This window comes from Astyanax mexicanus, chromosome 4 (assembly GCF_023375975.1).
Source record: "Astyanax mexicanus isolate ESR-SI-001 chromosome 4, AstMex3_surface, whole genome shotgun sequence".
Lineage (NCBI taxonomy): Eukaryota > Metazoa > Chordata > Actinopteri > Characiformes > Acestrorhamphidae > Astyanax > Astyanax mexicanus.
Window position 1 is genome coordinate 45,958,147 of NC_064411.1, and position 24,999 is coordinate 45,983,145.

At 38.3% G+C, this 24,999-nt stretch overlaps 1 protein-coding gene across 1 annotated transcript in view; it reads left to right on the forward strand.

Moving 5' to 3' along the window:
• Nucleotides 1-24,999, forward strand: part of LOC103039547 (potassium/sodium hyperpolarization-activated cyclic nucleotide-gated channel 2) — a 105,656-nt gene that overhangs the window by 38,692 nt on the left and 41,965 nt on the right. Inside the window, exon 4 of the mRNA XM_022678964.2 lies at nucleotides 14,986-15,204. Coding sequence (XP_022534685.2) covers nucleotides 14,986-15,204 — 219 coding nt within the window. The remainder of the gene's footprint in view (nucleotides 1-14,985; nucleotides 15,205-24,999) is intronic.

The following is a 24,999-nucleotide window of genomic DNA, read 5'->3' on the forward strand; positions in this document are numbered from 1 at the left end:
AAAAACCTATTCGTCTTCTATCGTTTTTTTTTTTTTTTTTTTTTGTAATGTCCTCTATTTCCTATTACAGCCTTAAAGGAACAGTTTGGCTTAAAATAAAATGAACATGATTTATGACTGACCTCAGTGAATCGAATAGAGGTTTCTTCTTTAGTTTAGGACAGGAGATATAAATGGCTAATTTTGCTAAAAAACACTAGAGTAGATTGATCAATCTCCAGTCTCAACCAGACTGACCAGACCAACCAGAACTCCCTATAAAACATGATTAAATATATAACCCCTTTCCAAAAAGATGAGACAGAGCAACAACCAGTCAAACAACCAAACTGTCAATATTGGATGCTGTGATCTTTGGGCCCTCAAGTGGTAATGCATTCAAAACAGGCATGATTCTATACTGGATATCACTGAATTTACTCAGCAAAACTTCCAGAAAACTCTTTTTTTAAATCTTAGAAAACTGTTCACCCTGCATCCACATGCAATTTTAAGACACCATGTGTCAACACCATTCAGAAACCCCACCATCTTCTTTGGGCCAAAGTTGATACCTTCAATTCTTTCTCCAAACTTTAATTAGCTTTTCTATTAAATTGAGGTGGAGGTCAATCTATGTCTTATTAATCCATAATCAGTCCATTGGCTTGTCTCTGTACTTCTTGGCGAATTCCAGCTTGGTCTTCCTTTCCTTCTTCTCTAATAGTAGTTTGCACCTTCTGGTGAGGCCTCTGTACTTTTGTTCATGAAGTCTAGAGCAAACAGTAGATTGTGATAAATTTACTAGTGCCCCGGGAGGTTGTTGTTGATGTTACTAATAATTGTTTTAGGATTTTTCTTTACAGCACTCACAATATGTCTGTCATTAACTGCTGCAGTTTTCCTTGGTTTGCCTGTTTGACATCTGTTACTTAATACACCAGTGATGACTTTCTTCTGTCAAACAGTAGATTGTAATACCTTTACTCCTGCCCCAGAAAATTGTTGTTGATGTCTTTAACAGTTTTCTTTTTTTTACATAAACTGCTGTAGTTTTTCTTGGTCTACGTGTTGGATATCTGCTACATAGTACACCACACTCATGTTGGTTACTCCTTTAAGTATAAATGAACAGTCTGCACAGGCAAATTCCAAATCTGAAACTTAGTGTTCAGACATTGAGCACTATTTGCTGTTTGAATAATCTGTGTATCAAGATACACCTCTGCAACAAAACACACATGTTATAGTACTTTTGCTAACAAGAAAAATGTGTGGATTCAGACAAAAGGTGATATTTTCTGAACTGTGTATCAGATCCAGATAAATTAGTAAATACCTGAAAATAAAAGCTAAAATGCTGATGGTGTGCTTTATATTCACATTTTAATCCCAAACTCAAATATTTACAGTCTACAGAAATAAATGGATTGGCCTCACTGTTCCAATGCGTTTGGAAGGGGCTGTACATACATTCAAGCATATGAGCACACACCCACAGGCATACATACAGGATTAACTGTGTGTGCTTTAGCATTAAATGCCCTCATGCTCAGCTGTGTTTGCCGTAAGTAAATCAGTAGAAATGCTTTAGTGGCATACAGGCACTGTTCAAAGGCTGTGTGTGTGTGTGTGTGTATTGTGTACAGTATGTCCTGAGATGACTTTTTGGCTTGCTGTTCGTTCATTGACATTCTTTGTTCTGTTGGTGTATAAATGCTAATTGTTGATTATAATGGGATTTGGGATCATTCTATAGGATTTTCTCATAAATAATCCTGCTTTATGATACTGCATTGTCTTCTTTTTTGTGGTATTGTGGCCTAGACTATTAAAATATATTTCATTATGCGCTGTTACGACCCGGTCTAGAGTCAGGCTATAACAGAAAATGACCGTGGGCTCCCTCCCCAGACCCTTTAACGGAATAAACATTCGACTATGTGTGATTGCATGAATCAGAATCATTTTATTTACAGAATGATACAAAAATGTAGCTTTAGTGGTGAACAAAGGCCAAAATAACATACAAAACTAACTACTATTAAAACAACTAACGTGTCAGAAGGGCCAGGCAAGACAGAGACAATGCAGATGTGCTGCTAAATGGGTTATATTTACACTATTTACAAATATATACAAAGTAAACATAAACCAAAGGCTCAAAACGCACATACCAGCAATACAGGGTCAAACACCAGGCAAACAACACTATCAGAGGGTAATCCAAAACTAAATATGGGTCCAGAGCAAGGTTCAAACCAGGAAACAACACAGTCCAAGGGGAAATCCAAAAATCAGGGTAAAAAAAAAACACAACAGGGTCAAAAACACAGACAATCAGGAGACTAATACACAAAATAACACTTTGTATGCACAGAGGATAATACATAGTGAGGAGCAATGGAAAACAGAGTCTTTAAGTAGGCCGAAGCACAGGTGAATCGATTCACAACTCAGGTGACATAACACGGCATTGTGGCATATGATCCGTAAAGTCACTGCGTTTGTAGTCCATAGCATTCTAGGTATTGTAGTCTTTTTTGCCCCGAATCACACCCAAGAACATCAGGAGTGACAGGAGCGGCACTAAACCTGAAATTAAAGAAACCAAAATACACAAAACTAACCTAACTCCCTGGTAGCAGACCATAAGCAAAGATAATCAAAAAATGGCACTCAACCCCTGCTTGTCCCCCATAGACAAGTTAGAAATTGTAACACAAGTAAAAACAGAAAGAACTGAGGGTGCCAGGTTGGCCAGAGCAGGATGCTTTTCCAGGTCATGAAAAAGGAGGAGCCCTAAACATCTTTCTTCCAGGTCAGACCGTTTCAGACCCTTTTATATGGTGCTCCAATCATGGTAGTGCACCTGCAGAAACATGCTAAACACAATAACAGCATAGGCAGGCACATACAGCACAGGCGCCTTATCATTTTTTATTAACACAATTCATTAAAACGCATCAAAGTAATGGAATAGTTCCATATGGAGAATCAATATCAAACCAACACAATTCAATTTTTAGTTCATTGTTCGGGTGTTTTTAGTGTTTCCTTGTGTTTCCTTCCATTTGTTAGATTGCTTAGTACATAAATCTATCAGTAAATCTTTCACATGTCCAAGGACAGACCAAATATAACACAACCATAAATACACAGTGGTCTGTATATAGTAGGGGGTCGCTAACCTTAAGTGCAAAAGGCCAGTGTAGCTGCAGGGTTTTTCGCAAACTTAGGCAACGTCCACAATTATCTAGATATTTTAAAAAACGTAAATCGCCAATCCCTTTTTTATATATTTCTGTCCACACAGAGATAAAAACATGGCTAATAATATTTATGAAAATGCATGATTATATGTAATATATATTTTGCTTTATAAATTATGATCAAAATGCTTCATAATCAGTGTTTATTATATGTTATAATACATCAATAGAAAAAAAGTCCTAGCAAGCATTGTGACTTTGCAGTATGACTTTCAAAGCTGCCTGCTTATAAACACACACTGAGCCATGCTATAATTACTGTGTAATTACATAACGGCTCGTGAGTTCTACTCCTGTAGAATATTGTAATATCTTATAGTTATCATTATGTATTATAACATGTCTTTGTATGCTTCAAGTGGCCAGGCTTCTTAATGACTTGCATGGCTAAATAAAGAATATGGATGGATGGATGGATGGATACATGGATAGATAGATAGATAGATAGATAGATAGATAGATAGATAGATAGATAGATAGATAGATAGATAGATAGAAAGATAGATAGATAGATAGATAGATAGATAGATAGATAGATAGAAAGATAGATAGATAGATAGATAGATAGATAGAAAGATAGAAAGATAGATAGATAGATAGATAGATAGATAGATAGATAGAAGGCAAGAGGTAATCAAGGCTCAGTAAAGAAGGAGGCAAAACAATGAAATGCATCATAGATGAGCTAGGAAAACTAGATTCAGTACTCAGCGAAGAACTGAGCAAACTGGGGGTTATATATATATATATACTAGGGAGGACAGGTGGAGCCAATTAGTAACTTGGAGAGCGGGAACGCCGTAGGGTCATGTGATCAATGGAGTCAGAGAAGTCTGGTGTGGATGCGTGCATTATGTGTTATACATTTTTTAATATTTTAAAAATATTTCAAAATCTGAAACCTAGTGCTGAAGTACTTTTAAGGATTTATGATTATTTTATTATATATGGAGGTATTTGGGATTCAGTCAGATACATACGTGCACACATCGTGACATCAGCATATTCAGACAGCTCAGTTTTCTCCATATACATTCTCCATTTAAATCTTCCACATTTTAAAACACTTTTAAACACACTGCATTTTTGTTTGTACCGTTGTTTAATTTAAGATAAAAAGTCATTTAAAAAAATACCTAGATACATGTGGCTGCAGCTTTAGCAGTAGCTTACATAGCCAAATTAATTAAGTGTTTGACCACCAGCTGATTAAACAAGTGAAATCAGCTGTGCTTCTGCTTGATTGGAATGAAGCCCTGCAGTCACACCGGCTCTCTGCTGATAGGATTGCTGACCCCTGCCGTGTAGAGTCGGGTTCATAAAAAATAAGACGTCAATAAATATTAGTTTTGCTATGGACCACAGTATATTGGAGTAAATCAAGAAGTTAAAATTAAAATACAGATCTTCAGCTTTAATATGAGAGAATATGTGTAGGAATTACAACCATTTTAATGTTTTTAAACATTTTGTATTACTAGTTTAATGCTCTAGATATACAGGAGTTGGACAATGAAACTGAAACACCTGTCATTTTAGTGTGGGCGGTTTCATAGCTAAACTGGAGCAGCCTGGTTAGCAAATCTTCATTAATTGCACATTGCACCAGTAAGAGCAGAGTTTGAAGGTTCAATTATCAGGGTAAGAGCACAGTTTTGCTCAAAATATTGCAATGCACACAACATTATGGGTGACATACCAGAGTTCAAAAGAGGACAAATTGTTGGTGCACGTCTTGCTGGAGCATCTGGGACCAAGACAGCAAGTCTTTGTGATGTATCAAGAGCCATGGTATCCAGGGTAATGTCAGCATAGCACCAAGAAGGACCAACCACATCCAGCAGGATTAACTGTGGACGCTGTAAGAGGAAGCTGTCTGAAAGGGATGATCGGGTGCTAACCCGGATTGTATCCAAAAAACATAAAACCATGGCCGCCCAAATCACGGCAGAATTCAATGTGCACCTCAACTCTCCTGTTTCCACCAGAACTCTCCGTCAGGACAATAAATTATTGTGTTCTAAAACCAGGTGTTTTAGTTTTATTGTCTAACCCCTGTATGCAGTCAATAAGGGTTCTTGAATTGGATTTTTCAGCAGGTCTATAAAGCTGTGAAGCACTTTTACTGTTTGTATCAGTAGGAATAGCTTCCATATGTGCAAAGAACCCAGTTTCATTCAAACTCATACATAGCTATGATCATAACACTTCCTCCACCATGCTTGACAGATACAGTGTTTAATGCTATATACCAAGAGTCGGCAATTAAGTGTGGCCATGGATCAGATATTTTCCAAGTCAATTACTGTTTGGGGGGACTGTGGATAGGTAATGGGATGTAGTGCTACAGACTAGTAGCTCTCCAGCCCAGAGGGTTGTTGAACCCAATTACAGAACAGTTTATCTCAACGTAGGTAAACGTAGGTATATATATCTGGCCCAACCCCTGCTATATACTATAGTGTCATTGGGGGAGAATTAACATGACCAGAACATAGTCCCACTGAGTAAAGTTAATTAAGAACAAAAAAAAACGAGCATTGAATCTATTGTAAAATGGCGGCCCACTGGTGGAGACCCTTATCCCACATCCAACCCAACACCAGTGGAGTGTACAATGCTGTACCAGTAGAACCAACACAATCATACCAAACACACGCACAAACATAACCCACCAAACAACATAACTAAACTAATATTACGTCAAAAAATGTGCTGAAAATGTTATGCTTGATTCCCACTTTTACTTACCTCTCTCCCTCTTTTCTACTCTTCTCTACTCTGTCTTCCATCCATCCATTCTTCTCATTTCCATATACCCTATTAGCCGAATCTCAGAAGGAATAGCAGGAGCTAATGAATACCAGGCAGTGTTGACTGAAGGGAGGAATGCGTCTGTGCGTCGAGGGCATATGAAGGCTCGGATGAGCAAATGCATTATTATGCAAGCGAGGGTTTCCTCCTGTTCCTGAGGGAGAACCCCAGAGAGGAGCTATACGTGCTGAGCTGTCTGCTGCCATATGCATACGATACGTCCCCTGGGAGGCAAACTAAATGCTGCTAACATGGGCCCAATAGGCCAGCTATAGCCTGAGAAACAGTGTACGCTTTACCACTGAGCTGAGTAATCAGCTCACTTACACAGTTTGAACCTCAGCCACAGACGCACTGCTTAGGTAATGTTTCACTGGAGGTCTGTTGCCCATAAAAAATATAAATATATTTTAGTGTATTTTTTGCAAGAATTATATTTTGGCGATACTATTCTTTGGTTTCTTTGATTTTGCTATTTATAGATATATGTTTGAGTAAAATGAACATTGAATCTTGTCATTTAGAGCATTTATTTAAAATGCTGAAATAACAAAAAGTCACAGAGCTTTCAGACCTCAAATAATGCAAAGAGAACAAGTTCATATTCATAAGGTTTTAAGAAAGAGTTCAGAAATCAATATTTGGGGGAACAACCCTGGTTTTTAATCACAGTTTTCATGCATCTTGGCATTTTCTCCTTCACCAGTCTTACACACTGCTTTTGGAAAACTTTACACCACTCCTGGTGCAAAAATTCAAGCAGTTCTACTTAGTTTGATGGCTTGTGATCATCCATCTTCCTCTTGATTATATTTTAGAGGTTTTTAACTTGGTAAAATCAAAGAACTCATCATTTTTAAGTGATCTCTTAATTTTTTTCAGAGCTGTATATGAACTCTTTGAAATTTTACTTCATAAATTCATTATGAAATGTGATCTGGTCTTCACCCACAAATATACTGACGATCCTGCAGGTCTTTATTGAACACACTCATTTAACACTCCAAGTCTTAGTGGAAAAAGTAAATTGAAAAGAACTCTTGGAATCATTTTTATTGGGTGGCCACTTCTTGAGTAGCCACGATCCCAAATTGTCTCCATTTGTACATTCATTGCTGTACTGTATTATATTGTACTGTAGACAGATTCCTTTCTAATGTCTTTAAAATCACTTTGTAACCCTGTTCAGCTTTATGAGCTTTATGCACATCAACAATTTTTCGATAGTAGATCCTCTTAAAGCTCTTTTCGGTGCAGCATGGCCCAAGGTGTTTAACATGACTCTGGTCCACATATTAACAATAGAACAATAGAAGACAAATAAAAGCATCTATCATTAAAAAAAAAAACATTAACAAGAGGATATAGTTATGCATCGTGTCCCATGACTTTTGCCATGTGCAATAAAAGCTTAAAAAAAACACTGCACTGTCCTGTGGGATATGCATGTGGGGCCTCCTGCATTAATAATGTAAACTCATAAACGTTAGCAATCGAGGCTCGTTAAAAAAAACACAGTGTTTAACGATTACACAAACTGCAAATGTGTTGTGGCACCACACTGCCAACATTCAGAGTGCATAAAACTACTGGGTTATGGGTTATTAATTACAGCATTTAATAAATTTATTATTATTAAACAGCTCCGTGCTTGACAGATTTTGAAAATTTGTGTTTTTCATTTACAAGGCACTTCTTTATTCTTAGTCTAGTCTTTTTTTATTTTGAGTGTTATAGTATCTTACATATTAATTCTTCAAAAATTCAATCCGATGACTAGAAAAACTGATGAAAGTAGAAAAGCATGGACACCATGGTTCAATTCCCTTTTGGTCTTTAGAAATAAAATAAAAGAAAGAGAAAGAAAATGTTCAACTTTGTTGTTAAACAAATTTGCGAACAGAATAATTGCACAGTAGAGACCAGAAGCAGAGCCAGACACTCTAACAGGTCAAGAGTCTCATACTGCCTTCATTGAGTTTACAGGGTAACCTAAAGGAGCACTAACAAACTGGTAAGATTAACAGTAATAAATAACCAGTAAGATTAAAGTGTAATGCTGCAACTGTAATGTTTTAAATGGTATTTGGATTCGAGTCCATACTAAATTTAAAAAATGTGACATGCTGACTATGACCAAGTGCAAATACTTTAGTCCAGCACATCTACACCACACTTACGTTAGCTGGCTGGCTTACAAGTAATCATATCACACTGGGCATGTCACATTTAATACTAAAATCAGACTTACTGAAGAAAGAACATTGAGAAACTTTGTACAGAGTTCAGAGTGTTCAACGTTGAATGTGGTTGAAATATGACTGAAGTAATGTCTGTTTAAATTTTAACATTTGCACAATCATTTAACACTAAATGTTGTTTTAACATTGCTTCAGCGTTAAAACAACATTTGGTGTTAAATGGTTGTGCAAATGTTACAATTTAAACGTTGAATCAAAACAATGTCCTCAAACTTCTGCCTAAAACTAGCATTTTACATTTCATCAGCATACAATTTCAAAAACCTTTTGGATGGAGGGATGGAAAAGTGTTTTACTTCCATTTGCAGTAATTGCTTTTTAATTTGGCACCAATTCTTCACCATACCTTTTGGTATGTTTATGTTTTATTTGTTTTAGTGTTTTTGAGATCAGATGTTTAATCAGATTGGTAGTGGTGGTGGGTAACATTCTTTATCTTCTGTAGCTTTAATACAGTGATGTAAGTTTACTGTTAACACTCTGTAAACCATAGGATTTTCTACTTTTAGTGAGCTATGGTTTATTAAAGGTTGAACGTACAGGGGTTGGACAATGAAACTGAAACACCTGGTTTAAGATCACAATAATTTATTGTGGCAACGGGCAGTTTTGGTGGTGCACATTGAATTCTCCCGTGATTTGGGCAGCCGTGGTTTTATGTTTTTTGGATACAATCCGGGTTAGCACCTGAACATCCCTTTCAGACAGCTTCCTCTTACAGCGTCCACAGTTAATCCTGTTGGATGTGGTGTGACAGGTGTTTCAGTTTCATTGTCCAGCCCCTGGGCAGCCTTGAAATACCGTTACCATATCAACGTTGATTCACTTTTTAAAATCAGCACCAAATCCAACATTGATATAGTAGGACAAACACTTTTTGTGAAGTTTGTGAAGTCTCTTACTTTTCATTTAATTTCTGCACTCCTCTTTATATTGATTTTCTGCACAGTTTGTCCAGTTTTCGGTCTTGCAGTTGGTGTTTGATTGTGGAATGTTACTCTGTCCCTGGACAGGCCTTAATTAAACAAGTTCTCCAGCACTTTCCAGCATCTGGCCTCGCTTGATCTGTCGCTTGTTACAGTAGAACAGCCAGCAGCAGTCTAAATGTCATTTATACTGTAGTTTATATAAGTTTTTTTTTTTACCAACTATAAATAAGCAGTAAACCATGCAAATAGCAAATTATAATAAACGGGGGTAAACCTCAGAGAACTCTGAGCTCAAGTCCAGGTTCTTCAGCTTTGTGGCAAAAGGTCAGACTCCCATTTTGACAAGTGGATATAGGAATCAGAGATATGGCTAAACTAAAGGGATGTGAGCAGATGGTTGTGGGTTGTAAAAACTGCAGTTTCTAGACTCTCAGCAGTGAAATAACATAAAAAAGATAAGTAAAGATAAGCAAGATCTCATTATGAAAACAGCAGTCATGTTTAGGGTCATTGTGGTGTATTGTACTAAATTATGCATTCACACTGTTATCTAATGAGGCGCTATGTTTAACCACCAAACCAAGAGGAAAAACACAAGAACAAAAAAAAGAATCTTCAAAACAGCTACATTTTGTATGTTTAACACTGTTTAATTTCTACAAGACTATTGTAGCTAACAAGAAAAGCTGGTATTACTCATTAGCAACATTGACTTCTTAACTGACTGCATTTAGAATAACAATGGAAGTGTGTAAATTGCATTATTTGCTGACCTATCGCTTGATGAGGCTCACATTTAAACATTTAGTGCTTTATTTGTTTGATTATGCTAACTTTGTTATTGTGCCTGTATTCGCTCTGCTCTGTATTATAAATGCACTATTTTTTAGTTTTTTCCTGCGTAATTTGCTTATGCCATATGTGAACAAAAGTATTCGGACACCTGATAAATCACTGGTTCTTCTGAAATTAAAAGTATTAAATAAGTTTGTTAAAGTATTTGTCCTGCTTTTGTTGGAGTAACTGTCTCCACTTTTTAGGGAATGCTGTCTAAAGATTTTGAAGCATTGCAGACTCTTGGATGGATGATGGCAATAGGTGTGCTGCCAATAGTTTCATAGGTGTCTCTTCTAATAACTAATCAGAAGTCACCACTTGAAGTCAACTGAATCAAATTCAATTCATTTTCATTATAAAATGTGTCGCAAATCACACTTTGCCCACAAACAGCTCGCCGCTAAGATTAGCTAGCTGGCAGCTTAAGTTAGCTAGCTAGTTCTCTCTCCCTGGTAACATTAGTATTTTAGCTCCTTAAGTTTAGCTAGCTTATCGTTAAGTTTAGCTAGCTTGTCGCTAAGTTTAGCTAGCTTATCGTTAAGTGTAGCTAGCTCGTCGCTAGCTTTAGTTCAGGTCAGTGCTCTCCTCGATAACATTATTATGTTAGCTAGTTTGCTGCTAACATTAGTTATCTCGCTAGTTTGTGCTTATCTTTCCTTTTTTATGTCTAGAAAAATTCGTTGTTGTCCCTGAGGTCTCTGTTATCAAAATGTGGCAGAATTTACATTCTGCTAAATGTTTCTTCTTTCAGGAAGTCCTGCATACAAATTTACGATGATTCACATGACCAGAGAGTAGAACTCCTGTGAGCCTTGTGAAAAAGAGCTCATTAAACTTAACGTTGCACTATTCAAAATTAAAAGTGATCATTGGTTGGATACTGGACGAAAACAGGAGTAGATGGTTTTTTCGCTGTTAGCCAATCTGTGTGCAGATTTTAGGCAAACAGAAAAAAGACTGATTGGGTCTGTTTGATTGATTTGTTGATGTTCAGTAACGATAGAAAAAAGGTGCAGTTTCTAATGAAGTTCACCTCAGACAGAGGGGTTTCCATAAATATTTGGACATTTAGTGCATGTTCTATAAACAGGCCCTTTTTTAAGGTAAAAATAAGCACACGGTCATGCCTCGAGCTCCTTACCGCCTGTAAAATCCTAATAATTCACACTTACGTTTGTTCTTTATTTAAACTCGTCCCACACAGGCTGAGACGGGGAGTGTGTGTACACACACAGCGCTCGGTGTCCGTGTCATTACTGCAGAAGGAGGTGATACAGTGTGTGCTGCTGAAATGAAGCTGTTTTTGGAGAGGCCCAGCGCTTGTCCTCCTGCAGATTAAAGCTGTATATTACAGAGTGTCCGGTGCTGCTGAATGGAGGCGGAGCTCTGGACGCTCCAGATAAGGCGCAGTAAACAGGCCAGATTGGAGCGGACAGCGGTCCGGCTGCTGGGCTGATGTTTGTGCAGCTTATCGGCCGCTGGGCACGCAGGAGTGTTCAGCTCAGTCAGGCTCTGAGAACACTCTGCATACAACCAGAGAGAGAGAGAGAGAAAGAGAGAGAGACTGAGAGAGAGAGAGAGAGAGAGAGAGAAGGAGAAGGGGATGAGAGAGGGGGTACAGGAACAGAGATAGAGAGATAAAGGGAGAGGAAGACAGAAGAGAAAGGGATGAATAGAAGTGAAGTGTAGGGATGAAGAGAACTGAAGTGTAGACTGGAGGAGATAATAGAATAAAGAGAATGAAAGATATAGGGACAGAAGAGTTAGAGAGGTTAGAGAAAGAGAAAAGGGGAAGAGAGACTGAAAGGTGAGAGGAAGAGAAAAGGAAGAAGGGAAGTGTACAGAGAACAGAGAGAGAGAGAGAGAGAGAGAGAGAGGAGAAGAAGGAGGAGAAGGAGAAGGGGATAAGAGACGCATAACAGGAACAGAAAAAGAGATGAATAGAGTGAAATGTAGACTGGAGGACAGAAACCAAAGAAGAAGTAAGAGAATGTTAAGAAAGAATTGGAGAGAATAGATAGAAAGGAAGATATATGAAAAGGAGTCTGTGAGAGGTTAGAGAAAGAGAGAGGGGAGAATTGGAGATAAGGATGGATAGGGAGAGTGGCTTGGAGGCTGGAGGAGAGAAGGAAGAGAAAGATGAAAAAAGAGGTTAGAGAAAGAGAGCTGGAAAGAGAGACTGAGATGGGAGAGAGAGAAAGGGAGAGAGGGAAGTGTAGAGACAAAGAGAAGATGGAGTGAGAGAGAGGGTAAAGAAAGAGAGAGAGCAGGAGAGACGGGGAGGGAGAAACTGTGTAATTGTGTATGAGCAAAGCAGGTGGGGTGAAAAGGAGAGGAAGAGAAAAGGAGGAAATGAATAGATTGTAAGAAAGTGAGAGAGAGGGAGAACAAGAGTGTGTAAGGAAGAGAGGGGGAGGGAAAAGAGATGGAGAAGATGATAGAGACAGAAAGAGTAGGGAGTGAGAGTGGGTTGAGAAAGAAAGAGAAAATGAGTGAGAGAGGAAGAGGATGGAGAAAGATAGGGAGGTGGAGGAGTGGAGGAGGGAGAAAGAGAGAAAGAGCTGTGGGGAGGTTAATTAAGGTTAATCTCTCTCTCTCACTCTCTCTCTCTCTCTCTCTTTCTCAGTCTTCATCTTCCTCTCTCTCACACACTCTCTTCCTCTCTCTCTCCCTTTCTTTATCTCCTCCTGACCTGTGAGTGTTGTTTGCCTGATGTACATTAGTGCTGTGGTCAGTGACACACACACACACACACACACACACACACACACACACACACACACACACACACACACACTCTGCCCTGATACCTGCCCCCTGTAAGGGAATGGGCCTATCTGTATTATCTCACTTATATTTGGAAAATAAAAGTGTGTGTGTGTCGCGTGTGTGTGTGTGTGTCGCGTGTGTGTGTGTTCAGTGTGTATGTGTGTGTCAGGGTGTGTGTGTTCAGTGTGAGCGGTTCCCACCAGGACTCTCTGCTACTTCTATTTTGGAGTTTAAGTGCTCACACTGCATCTATTATTCAGCTCTGTTCACTCCACTGTTTTCATATCTCCAGCCCTGCGTCCATCCATCCATCTCCTCCTGACCTCCACCAGCCTTCCAAGCTTTCCCACAATCACCGGGCTCCCCGTTACCTCATCCACAAGATTCGGGAAGCTTTCGGAAGTCTCTTTGCAAAACCTTCATAATCAGCCCCTCCTCACAGTGACGACGGTTCTGCAGCTTGGCAGGATTTGCTGAACGCACACAGAGCTCAGTCTGACTGTCGGTCTGAGGGTCTAATGATGAGAGGGTCTGGATGAGGACAGTGGGCGCTGCTCTGTCTCCTCAGGCGGAGTTCTGGGCAGTGCGGGACGGCCGCGTCTGTAATTAATCTTGCCTCGGGAATTATCCGGGTGTCAGTGCGTGTCGGCCACAGATGCATTTTAAAAAGGGCAGATTTAATGGTGTCTTGTTTGAGCGGGACAGCGGGAGACAGGCTCTCCACTGCGGGCCATCAGCACAAACTGACTGACCAGCATTACTCTACAGACTGATCCTAAAACCAACACAGGGAAAGTAGTATGTAAGAATGTAATGTAAGAATGTAAGACTTTAATATAGGCTGAAATTAAATGTAAATATATAACCAGTAAAGTGAGTAGCAGGCTAATGCTATAAATATTACTATTACCTGACTAGTTACAGTACATTTCAAATTAAAACTATGCATATGGTAGTGAATGCTGCTGGAAATGTTGGAGAATTAAAAAATTGTTAACATGTTTCATAGCTGTACATTTTAATATTTTGATATTATTCAATCTCAAGCATGTTGTGCTTTTACATGAAACAATCATTATAAAGGTCTATGCATCAACAACAGTGTCCTTCACTATTAATAATTTATAAAAATTTGATGTAAAAATATCAGAGGTATAACAGATTTTAAAACTCACAGATTAGATTGAATTAGAGTTTGGATCACATCATTTTTTGGATCATCAACAAAGAAAAGCTTTCAGTTTTAAAGTAAATCGTGTTACCTTTTATTCATTTATATTAGTGACTTTTATTTTGACAGTTCATTTTTGTTTAGTGATTTTAATTTTAATATAGAATAGAATAGAGTATAACGAAATTAAGGTACAATCCCCTCCGGTGTCAAAAACAATACAAATTAACTCAAATAAATGAGCAAGAATCTGAAAATAGAATTACAAAAAGTTGGAAAATAACATATAAAAAATTTACATAAAGAAGAATATTGCCTGTTTGTTAATTGGTTTTCTTTTATTTTGACACAGCCTGTTTGTTCAGTTGAATTAACGATTTCTCTTTGACACGGACAGTTTGTTTGTATTAGAAACTTTTACTTTAAAAGAGACTATTTGTTTGTATTAGTGCCGTTTATTTTTACACATCCTGTTTGTTTGTATTAGTGACTTTTATTTTGACACTGTTTCATTTTGCGGTGATTATTACTGTGAAAAATAATAGTTCCTTTAAAACTGTATTCCACACTGTTATGGATAAACCTTCAAATTAACCAGAGTTCACATATGTCCCAGACTGTGGTGTGATGTGTATGTTACACCACTAATACTACATATATACTTTTTTTGGGGTGTAAAATGCTCAGATACGGTTTACAGGCTTATTTACCATCCTGTTATTTTGCCTCAGACTTAAAAACAAACCTGACGTTCTTTTAAAAGGGGTAAAGCTTGAGGCTGACTGAAGGAAGCAGCAATGTTTCAAATGGTTGAGCCTTCTCTGAGCCTCTTCCTAGCTAAAAAACTAAAATGTAAATAGCGTTTAGCCTTTAGCCTCACTTCCATATTTCTCTGAAGTATGAACATTTAAAATCCCTTTGCATTTACCATCTCTCTCTCTCTATCTCTGCAGAATGACACTTGGAGTGAGCTGTACTCGTTTGCTGTGTTTAAGGCCATGAGTCACATGCTGTGTATAGGTTACGGTCGGCAGGCCCCAGAGAGTCTGTCCGATATTTGGTTGACCATGCTCAGCATGATCGTGGGAGCCACCTGCTATGCGGTCTTCATCGGCCACGCCACTGCCCTCATCCAATCACTGGACTCTTCACGACGCCAGTACCAGGAGAAGGTAAGAGAATTATATTGTCGATGTCCAATGAAAAGCAAGTATCTCTATTTTTGTCGATTTTAGATCACTACAATTTTTCAACAAACCAATACTCTAACTGTGTTAAAATTTCTTGATAAATGGACCAATAGAATTTCTTCAAAACTACAAAACTAAAGTTTTTACATTGACTTTCATTGAACGTTTAGAAGGTTTAGAACGTTTTTTTCTCTCTACTGTAAAGTTGCTGTTTTGGAGATCCTATATAAAGAGTGACTTTTGGATAGTGTACCTCTTGGTGAGAGATGGTCAGTGGACTGAAAAGGGGCAGAATATTCGTTTTGGTTAATTTTTCAACATCTAGGCTGACCGTCAGTCAACCAACCGCAGTGGTGTCGTGAACGAAAAACCTAGACCCTAAAGACTAGAACCTTATTGTCTTTGGCGATGACTCCAGGTTCTTTTTGGGATCAATTGTTGGTCAGCTTTGACTATAGAGGTGAACAAAACAAGCCTGCTTTTGCTGTGGAGCAACAAAATTTACCAACTGCTGGTGTGATGATCTGAGGAGACATCGAATTCAACAGTTTGTCACCACTAGTTTTTAGCATGTCTTTTTTAGCAGGAGCAGCAAAGGTTCCCCAAGGAATATTACTGCCGAATTGCAACACTTCCTCGGCCTGCCTGGTTTTGAGATTGATCGCCACTTAAAGGAGAAATCCGGTGCAAAGAAAATGGACTTTTGGTGTAGTAAAACATGATAAAAGTTCTCCCACAGCGTTCTGAGATTCACTGTCATCCAGCTCAAAGTAGCTTCACACCTCCTTGATATAATCCGGAGAGCCCTGACATTTACAACAAGGCATTAATAACCTAAAAAGTGCACACGAAGCTTCTTATTAAAAACACTGTTTACATCCCATAACCCGAGCTTCAGCTCAGAGCGCCACCATTACTCCTGACGCCGGCTGCTACACTATGCAGTCTACGTAGATTCTAGCAAGGAGGTGTGGAGCTACGTTGAGTCTGGATAGCGGTAGAAAAATCAATGTATCGGGGCAAATTATGCCCCTTGTCACCCAGTCTGATGTTTGATGGTGTTTGGACAAACTGTTAAAATTTCTGGAGCTCAGAACGCTCTGGAAAAATGAAAGTGTGCTAATTATCAAAGGTAAGTACTTTTTATCATGTTTTTACTACAACAAAAAGTCCATTTTACACCAGAGTTCCCCTTTAAGCACTTATAGGACCAAGGAATACCCATAGAATAGTGTTCTGTATTGCTGTATAAAGATCTACAACTTCTGCTTGCAGAGCCCATGCTTTTGGATTGGCCTTGCTTTTGATTTCCCCATGCTTTAGTAAAGCAGCAAACCCATTACAGTCCTGGATGAAGGGTTTCTCAAGAGCTACAAATCTCATCTACCATTTTTACACAGACTCTAATTACAATCAAACAAAGAACAGGTGTAATTACTTAGCTTTCAGTGCCAACGCAACGTGTGTGTGTGTGTATATGTGACAACTTGAGTGTAGTCCCAGTAAACACAAACAAACCCGTGGTTATAAATAATAGATTCTATTTATAGTTTAGCAGAATCATTCATGTTTTCCCAAAATAGTACAGTGCTCCTGCAATATCTGCTACGGGTAAACAAGCATACGAGCCACAATTGTATGTTTTTGCACAGTTTACAAAGGTAATCAATAAAAACACTCCTGAAATCATATTCGATAGCACCTTACAGAGACTCCTCGTACTTTCAAATAACATAGCTGTTCAATCGGCACACTATCAGACTGTCTGGAGCTCGGTACATTCATTACGCTTTATGAAATTTCCTGCCTCATATCAGCAGCGCTTCATTTTCAGTCAATTAATTCAATGTCAGTTTTCCATTGAAGCTCGCGCTGCACTGTAGCCGCTGGGTGAATTGAGGACAATGGGCTGGAGCTGATTGTTGTTGCTGTAGTCGGGGAATAGCAGTCCTTGAGAGGACACTGGAGATATCTCAGCCCCTTCTAACACCGCCCAGCCTAGTGTGCAATCCCCGTAAGACTAATATCGCTCTCTCTCTCTATCTGCTATCTGCCCATGTCGCTCTATCTCTTGCTTTCACTCCCAGCAACATTAATAGACTTTAGACTGACACTTCAATCTGTCCGGTTACTGCAGAGGCAAAGATTAAACTAAACATTCTGTCGAGACATAATCATTCATATCTGCCACAACACACACACCACAGCTTTCTAACAGTGAAAGCTCCGGTTCAGAGGCTACTACAGAAACCCAACATGAAAAGAATCATGTCAATTTCCCCCTCTGACCAAGTGTAGTCAGTCATCCGAGGCCTGTTTGGTGCCTAAAGTGTTTAAAGCCCTGCTGCTACAAGGCTAATGTAGCTAACAATTATGTGCCCCGGGAAACTGAGAGACTGCCAAACTACTTCAGTCACAGTTATACACTGTTCCTGCACCATTAAAAATCTGCTGATTTACTATAACATATCCAAAAAACTGTTTTTAATGTGCTGTCAGTGCTGATTACTTATTGAAAGCTTCTACTTTAACAGCAGTTAGCACTATGAATGCCTTATGGAGAATGTATGCAAAAATATCTGAGATTCAAGTACAAATCTCAACTGGAACACTCCTACAAATCAAATTTCCTACCTGGAAAGTCAGGACAGCCTTACCCCCGAGTTTAAAATCCAAGATGGCTGCATAGCACATCAACACTAGATAACGCAGTAGTATTATAATGTTTGTATCTAATTACAGTTGCAAGAAAAAGTATGTTAACCCATTGGGATTACTTGGATTTTTGCATAAATTGGTCATTAGATGTGTTCCGATCTTCATCTAAGTCACAACAATAGACAAACACAGTCTGCTTAAAGTAATACCACACAAAACATTATATTATGTTTTATGTTTGCATGGTTTTATTGAACACAACATGTTAACATTCAGTTAACATAACAGTTGTGGACTTAATATTAATGTCAGGTTTCTTCAGTATTCTGAGTGTAATTGACTTTACCATTAGACCTGATCTTGACATGTGCTGTGTTCAAATCCAAGACTATAGCTTTAAAATCTAGGCTGTTCCAAACTGAAGGCCAAAAATGCAGCCTGTGATTAGAGCAATTTCAAAGACATTACTTACGAAGAGCTCTCTCTTTTACTTCACGTTCATAATGGAGTGCATTTGAGTTAGTGATTAAATGTACAGCTGTATCTGAAACATGACCTATAGTTAACCAGGTGTCTTGCTGACTGGGGACCAGAATAAACATCTGCTCTTTTAGTACCCAAAATGTGAAATTATGTGCCCCGGGAAACTGAGAGACTGCCAAACTACTTCAGTCACAGTTATACACTGTTCCTGCACCATTAAAAATCTGCTGATTTACTATAACATATCCAAAAAACTGTTTTTAATGTGCTGTCAGTGCTGATTACTTATTGCTAAAGGCCAGCTGCCAGTTTTCTTTTCAGCGCCTAGCTGTCCAGTTGCCACAGTGGTCAATTTGGCAGCATCAACCCCGTTATTACGATTGCTAGAACTGAATTAGCTTCAATTGCTGTACTGCTGTGTTATTAACCCTAATAGTGTCTATAACCTCTGACAAAGCGACCAATTTGACCAAGCTCTGACAATCCTGTTACCATAAGTAGAAAAAAGGTAAAAAAAAAAGTTGAAAAAGCTGAATCGACTCTATTTGTTGGGAATATTGGGAATACTACTCAGTAATATGAAGTGACAGTGGGTTTAGGTGTAGTGTACTTTTGGTGTTACAATCTCTGGCAACGTGACCAAGCTCGGACAGTCACTGCCCTGTTACCATAGAAAAAGATGGGAAGAAACACTGAGACATTTAGTCCCATTTCAGGAATATCTGGAATGCTACTTAATAAAGTGGGAGAGTTATTAGGCCTAATAGTGTCTATAATCTCTGGCAAAGCTTTTTCAATCATTGTCCTGTTACCAAGCAGAAAGATGGAAATACACAAACAATTTCAGTCTTTGGAAATATTTGGAATGTTGCTCAATAATATAAAGTAGGACTGGCTTTCGATATAGTGTTTATAACCTCTGACAAAGTGACCAATTTGAGAAGGTTTGGCCAATCCTGTTAACATAGGTGAAAAAACGTGAAAAATCTGAAGGGACTCTATTTGTTGGGAATATTAGGAATGCTACTTAATAATATGAAGTGACAGTGGGTTTAGGTGTAGTGCAGTATTGGCGTTATTAACACCAAAATAGTCTCTACAATCTCTTGCAAAGTGACTTAGCTGACCAACCTTGGACTATCACTGCCCTGTTAGGCCTAATAGTGTGTTCAATCTTTGGTAAAGCTCATCCAATCATTGTCCTCTTACCAAGCAGAAAGATGGAAATACACAAGCAATTCCAGGCTTTAGAAATATTTGGAATGCTGCTCAATAATCTAAAGTAGGACTGGCTTTAGATGTAGTATCTGTAACCTCTGACAAAGTGACCGATTTGACCAAGCTTGGACAATCCTGTTACCATAGGTGAAAAAACTGAAGGGACTTACTTTGTTGGGAATATTGGGAATGCTACTCAATAATATGAAGTGACAGTGGGTTTAGGTGTAGTGTACTTTTGGTGTTACAATCTCTGGCAAAGTGACCAAGCTCGGTCAATCACTGCCCTGTTACCATAGATTAATATAGAAAGAAACACTGAGACATTTCAGGCCTTTGAAATATCTGGGTTGCTACCTAATAATGTGAAGTGCAAGGGTTATTAGGCCTAATAGTGTCTATAATCTTTGGAAAAGCTCTTCCAATCATTGTCCTGTTACCAAGCAGAAAGATGGAAATACAAAAGCAATTCTAGTCTTTGGAAATATTTGGAATGCTGCTCAATAATCTGAAGTGGGACTGGCTACCTCAGTGAAGCTGGCCCCTCATATTATTAGAAATGAAATAAAAATATGTCCATTGGTTAGTGCTGCGTTTGTGCTGGTTTGTGCAGCAAAAATTAACGTTTGTGCTGTTATCGTTTTTGAGATATTAAACATTTAATTTTCTGACCTGTTATGTAACCCAGCCCCTCATTTGTGGCCAAATCGCACGAAAGTGGTCTCATTGGTTAGTGCTACGTTTGTGCTGGTTTGTGCAGCAAAAATTAACGTTTGTGCTGTTATCATTATTAAAATATAAAAAATTATATTTATTACCTGTTATGTAACCCAGCCCCTCATTTGTGGCCAAATCGCACCAAAGTGGTCTCATTGGTTAGTGCTGTGTTTGTGCTGGTTTGTGCAGCAAAAATTAACGTTTGTGCTGTTATCGTCATTGAAATATTAAACATTATATTTACTGTTAACCTTATTGAGATATTAAACATTTAATTTCTGACCTGTTATGTAACCCAGCCCCTCATCTGTGGCCAAATCGCACCAAAGTGGTCTCATTGGTTAGTGCTGTGTTTGTGCTGGTTTGTGCAGCAAAAATTAACGTTTGTGCTGTTATCATCATTGAAATATTAAACATTATATTTACTGTTAACCTTATTGAGATATTAAACATTTAATTTCTGACCTGTTATGTAACCCAGCCCCTCATCTGTGGCCAAATCGCACCAAAGTGGTCTCATTGGTTAGTGCTACGTTTGTGCTGGTTTGTGCAGCAAAAATTAGTGTTTGTGCTGGTATCATTATTGAGATATTAAACATTATATTTACTGTTATTGACATATTAAGCATTTAATTTCTGACCTGTTATGCAACACAGCCCCTTATTTGTGGCTAAATCGCACCAAAGTGGTCTCATTGGTTAGTGCTACGTTTGTGCTGGTTTGTGCAGCAAAATTTAGTGTTTGTGCTGTTTTCGTTTTTAATTTATTAGGAAAAAAATATTGAATAGGTGTGAAGCTGGCCCCTCATATAATCAGAAATGAAATAAAAATATTTCCATTAAAATTAACGTTTGTGCTGGTATCATTATTGAGATATTAAACATTATATTTACTGTTATCGTTATTGAAATATTTAACATAATAGGTCTTACCTGTTATGTAACACAGCCCCTCATCTGTGGCCAAATTCCACCAAAGTGGTCTCATTGGTTAGTGCTACGTTTGTGCAGGTTTTTGCAGCAAAAAATAGCGTTTGTGCTGTTATAGTTATTGAGATATTAAACATTATATTTACTGTTATTGAGATATTAAACGTTAAATGTATTACTTGTTATGTAACACAGCCCCTTATTTGTGGCTAAATTGCACCAAAGTGGTCTCATTGGTTAGTGCTACGTTTGTGCTGGTTTGTGCTGTTATTGTTATTGAGATATTAAACATTATATTTACTGTTATCATTACTGAGATATTAAACTATTTAATTTATTACCTTTTATGTAACACAGCCCCTCATCTAAAGCCAGATTTCATCAAAGTGGTGTTGTTTTTCTAGTGCTGTGTTTGTGCTGGTTTGTGCTATTAGAATAAATGTTTGTGCAAGTTTAGTTATGAGAGTTATTAGATAAAATAATATTTAATTGGTGGCATTACCCAATATTTATTTACACACATCACCCAGCCCCCCTCATTTATCAGTGTGGTTAGTGCTCACAAAAAGGCACTCAGCCCGGTTAAAAGGCATTAACATGGCAGTCTGTTAAATATATGCTTTCATAAGTGCAGGAGCAATTTTTACCATGGTAAATAAGTTTTTACCATGAACAGTCATGTCACCTGAAGACATTCATCTGTGCTTTATTAGATGTGTAAATAAATATTGTTTTTCCTGTAGCTGAATAATCAAAATACCTGAAATATTTATTTTTACAGCACTGCTGAATGAGACCACTGTGATTTGGGCTGTATTGGGGGGCTGGATAATGCCACCCATTAAATATTTATTCTAATAGCACAAACCAGTACAAACACAGCACTAGAAAAACAACACCACTTTGATGAAATCTGGCCTTACCATAAAAGGTAATAAATTAAATAGTTTAATATCTCAGTAATGATAACAGTAAATATAATGTTTAATATCTCAATAATGATACCAGCACAAACGTTAATTTTTGCTGCACAAACCTGCACAAACGTAGCACTAACCAATGAGACCACTTTGGTGCGATTTAGCCACAAATAAGGGGCTATGTTGCATAACAGGTCAGAAATTAAATGCTTAATATGTCAATAACAGTAAATATAATGTTTAATATCTCAATAATGATACCAGCACAAACACTAATTTTTGCTGCACAAACCAGCACAAACGTAGCACTAACCAATGAGACCACTTTGGTGCGATTTGGCCACAGATGAGGGGCTGGGTTACATAACAGGTCAGAAATTAAATGTTTAATATCTCAATAAGGTTAACAGTAAATATAATGTTTAATATTTCAATGACGATAACAGCACAAACGTTAATTTTTGCTGCACAAACCAGCACAAACACAGCACTAACCAATGAGACCACTTTGGTGCGATTTGGCCACAAATGAGGGGCTGGGTTACATAACAGGTAATAAATATAATGTTTAATATTTCAATAACGATAACAGCACACATGTTAATTTTTGCTGCACAAACCAGCACAAACGTAGCACTAACCAATGAGACCACTTTCGTGCGATTTGGCCACAAATGAGGGGCTGGGTTACATAACAGGTCAGAAAATTAAATGTTTAATATCTCAAAAACGATAACAGCACAAACGTTAATTTTTGCTGCACAAACCAGCACAAACGCAGCACTAACCAATGGACATATTTTTATTTCATTTCTAATAATATGAGGGGCCAGCTTCACTGATATAGTATCTATAACCTCTGACAAAGTGATCAATTTGTCCAGGCTTGGACAATCCTTTTAAAATAGGTAAAAATGGTGAAAAAGCTAAAGGGACTCTATTTGTTGGGAATATTGGGAATACTACTCAATAATGGGAAGTGACAGTGGGTTTAGGTGTAGTGTTCTTTTGGCATTATTAACACCAAAATAGTGTCTACAATCTCTGCCAAAGTGACCAAGCTGACCAAACTCAGACATCACTGCCCTGTTACCATAGAGAAAGATGGAAAGAAACAATTCAAAATTTTATTCCTATTTTAGGAAAATCTGGAATGCTACCTAGTAATGTGAAGTGCAAGGGTTATTAAGCCTGATAGTGTCTATAATCTCTGGCAAAGCTCGTCCATTCATTGTCCTGTTACCAAGCAGAAAGATGGAAATACACAAGCAATTCCAGTCATTGAAATATTTGGAATACTGCTGCTCAATAATCTGAAGTGGGACTGGCTTTAGATATACTGTTGTGACCGATTTGACCAAGCTTGGAATCCTGTTACCATTGGTGAAAAAAGGTGAAAAACCTGAAGGGACTGTATTTGTTGGGAATATTGGGAATACTACTCAATAATGGGAAGTGACAGTGGGTTTAAGTGTAGTGTACTAATGGCGTTATTAAACCTAATAGTGTCTACAATCTCTGGCAAAATGACCAAGCTAACCAAGTTCAGACATCACTACCCTGTTACCATAGAGAAAGATGGAAAGAAACAATGAGAAATTTTAGTCCTATTTTAGAATTATCTGGAATGCTACCTAATAATGTAAAGTGAGAGAGTTATTAGGCATTATAGTGTCTATAATCTCTGGCAAAGCTCGTCCAATCATTGTCCTGTTACCGAGCAGAACGATGGAAATACACAAGCAATTCCAGTCTTTGGAAATATTTGGAATGCTGCTCAATAATCTGAAGTGGGACTGGCTTTAGATATAGTATCGATAACCTCTGACAAAGTGACAAATTTGTCCAAGCTTAGACAATCCTGTTCAAATAGGTAAAAATGGTGAAAAAGCTGAAGGGGCTGTATTTGTTGGGAATATTGGGAATGCTACTCAATAATATGAAGTGACAGTGGGTTTAGGTGTAGTGTACTATTGGCATTATTAACCCTAATAGTGTCTACAATCTCTGGCAATGTAACCAAGCTCGGACAATCACTGCTCTGTTACCATACAGAAAGAATATGTGGAATATTTGGAATGCTACCTAATAAGCTTGTCCAATCATTGTCCTGTTGCTAAGCAGGAAATACAAATACACAAGACAATAATCTGAAGTGGGACTGGCTTTGGATGTAGGGTCCTATTAGTGTTATTAACCATAACAGTGTCTATAACCTTCAGCAAAGTGACCACGCTGACCAGGCTTGTCCAATCACAGTCCTGTTACCAGGCAGCAGAGAGATGGAAAGATGTGCTGAGACGTTCCTGTTCTTGGGAATATCGGGAATGCTGCTCAATCATGTGAAGAGGGTGTGGCTTCATGCGTAGTGGAGGACGCACAGAACGGCCTTGTGTGTTTGGGTGTGTGCTAAAATACTCTTGGGGTTGTTCTCATGAAATATGTGTGTGTGTGTGTGTGTGTGTGTGTGGCCATGTGAAATTACACTGTCTCACTGGACAGTCTGGCTGAAATTGATGAGGCAGCAAATCAGTGTCCTGCCAACGTCCTTTTTGAAGGTGACGTAGGCTGTGCGTCCGTGTGTGTGTGTGTGTGTGTGTGTGTGCGTGTGTGTGTGTGTAAACTATGGCTGTGTCCTTGAGAGCAGTGTAATGAGCAGATAGAGGGAGAGAGAGAGAGATAGAGGAAGAGAGAGAGAGTTAGAGAGAGGTAGCGAGTGCTATAGGGGATGTGGGGGTGGAGTGGTGGCCTGCTTGCCTGTACCGTAGACTGTATTTCTGGAGCTGGTTTTTGGGGAATTCTCTCTCTCTCAGTGCTTTAGTCTGCTGAAGGTGACTATTACAGGAGTGCA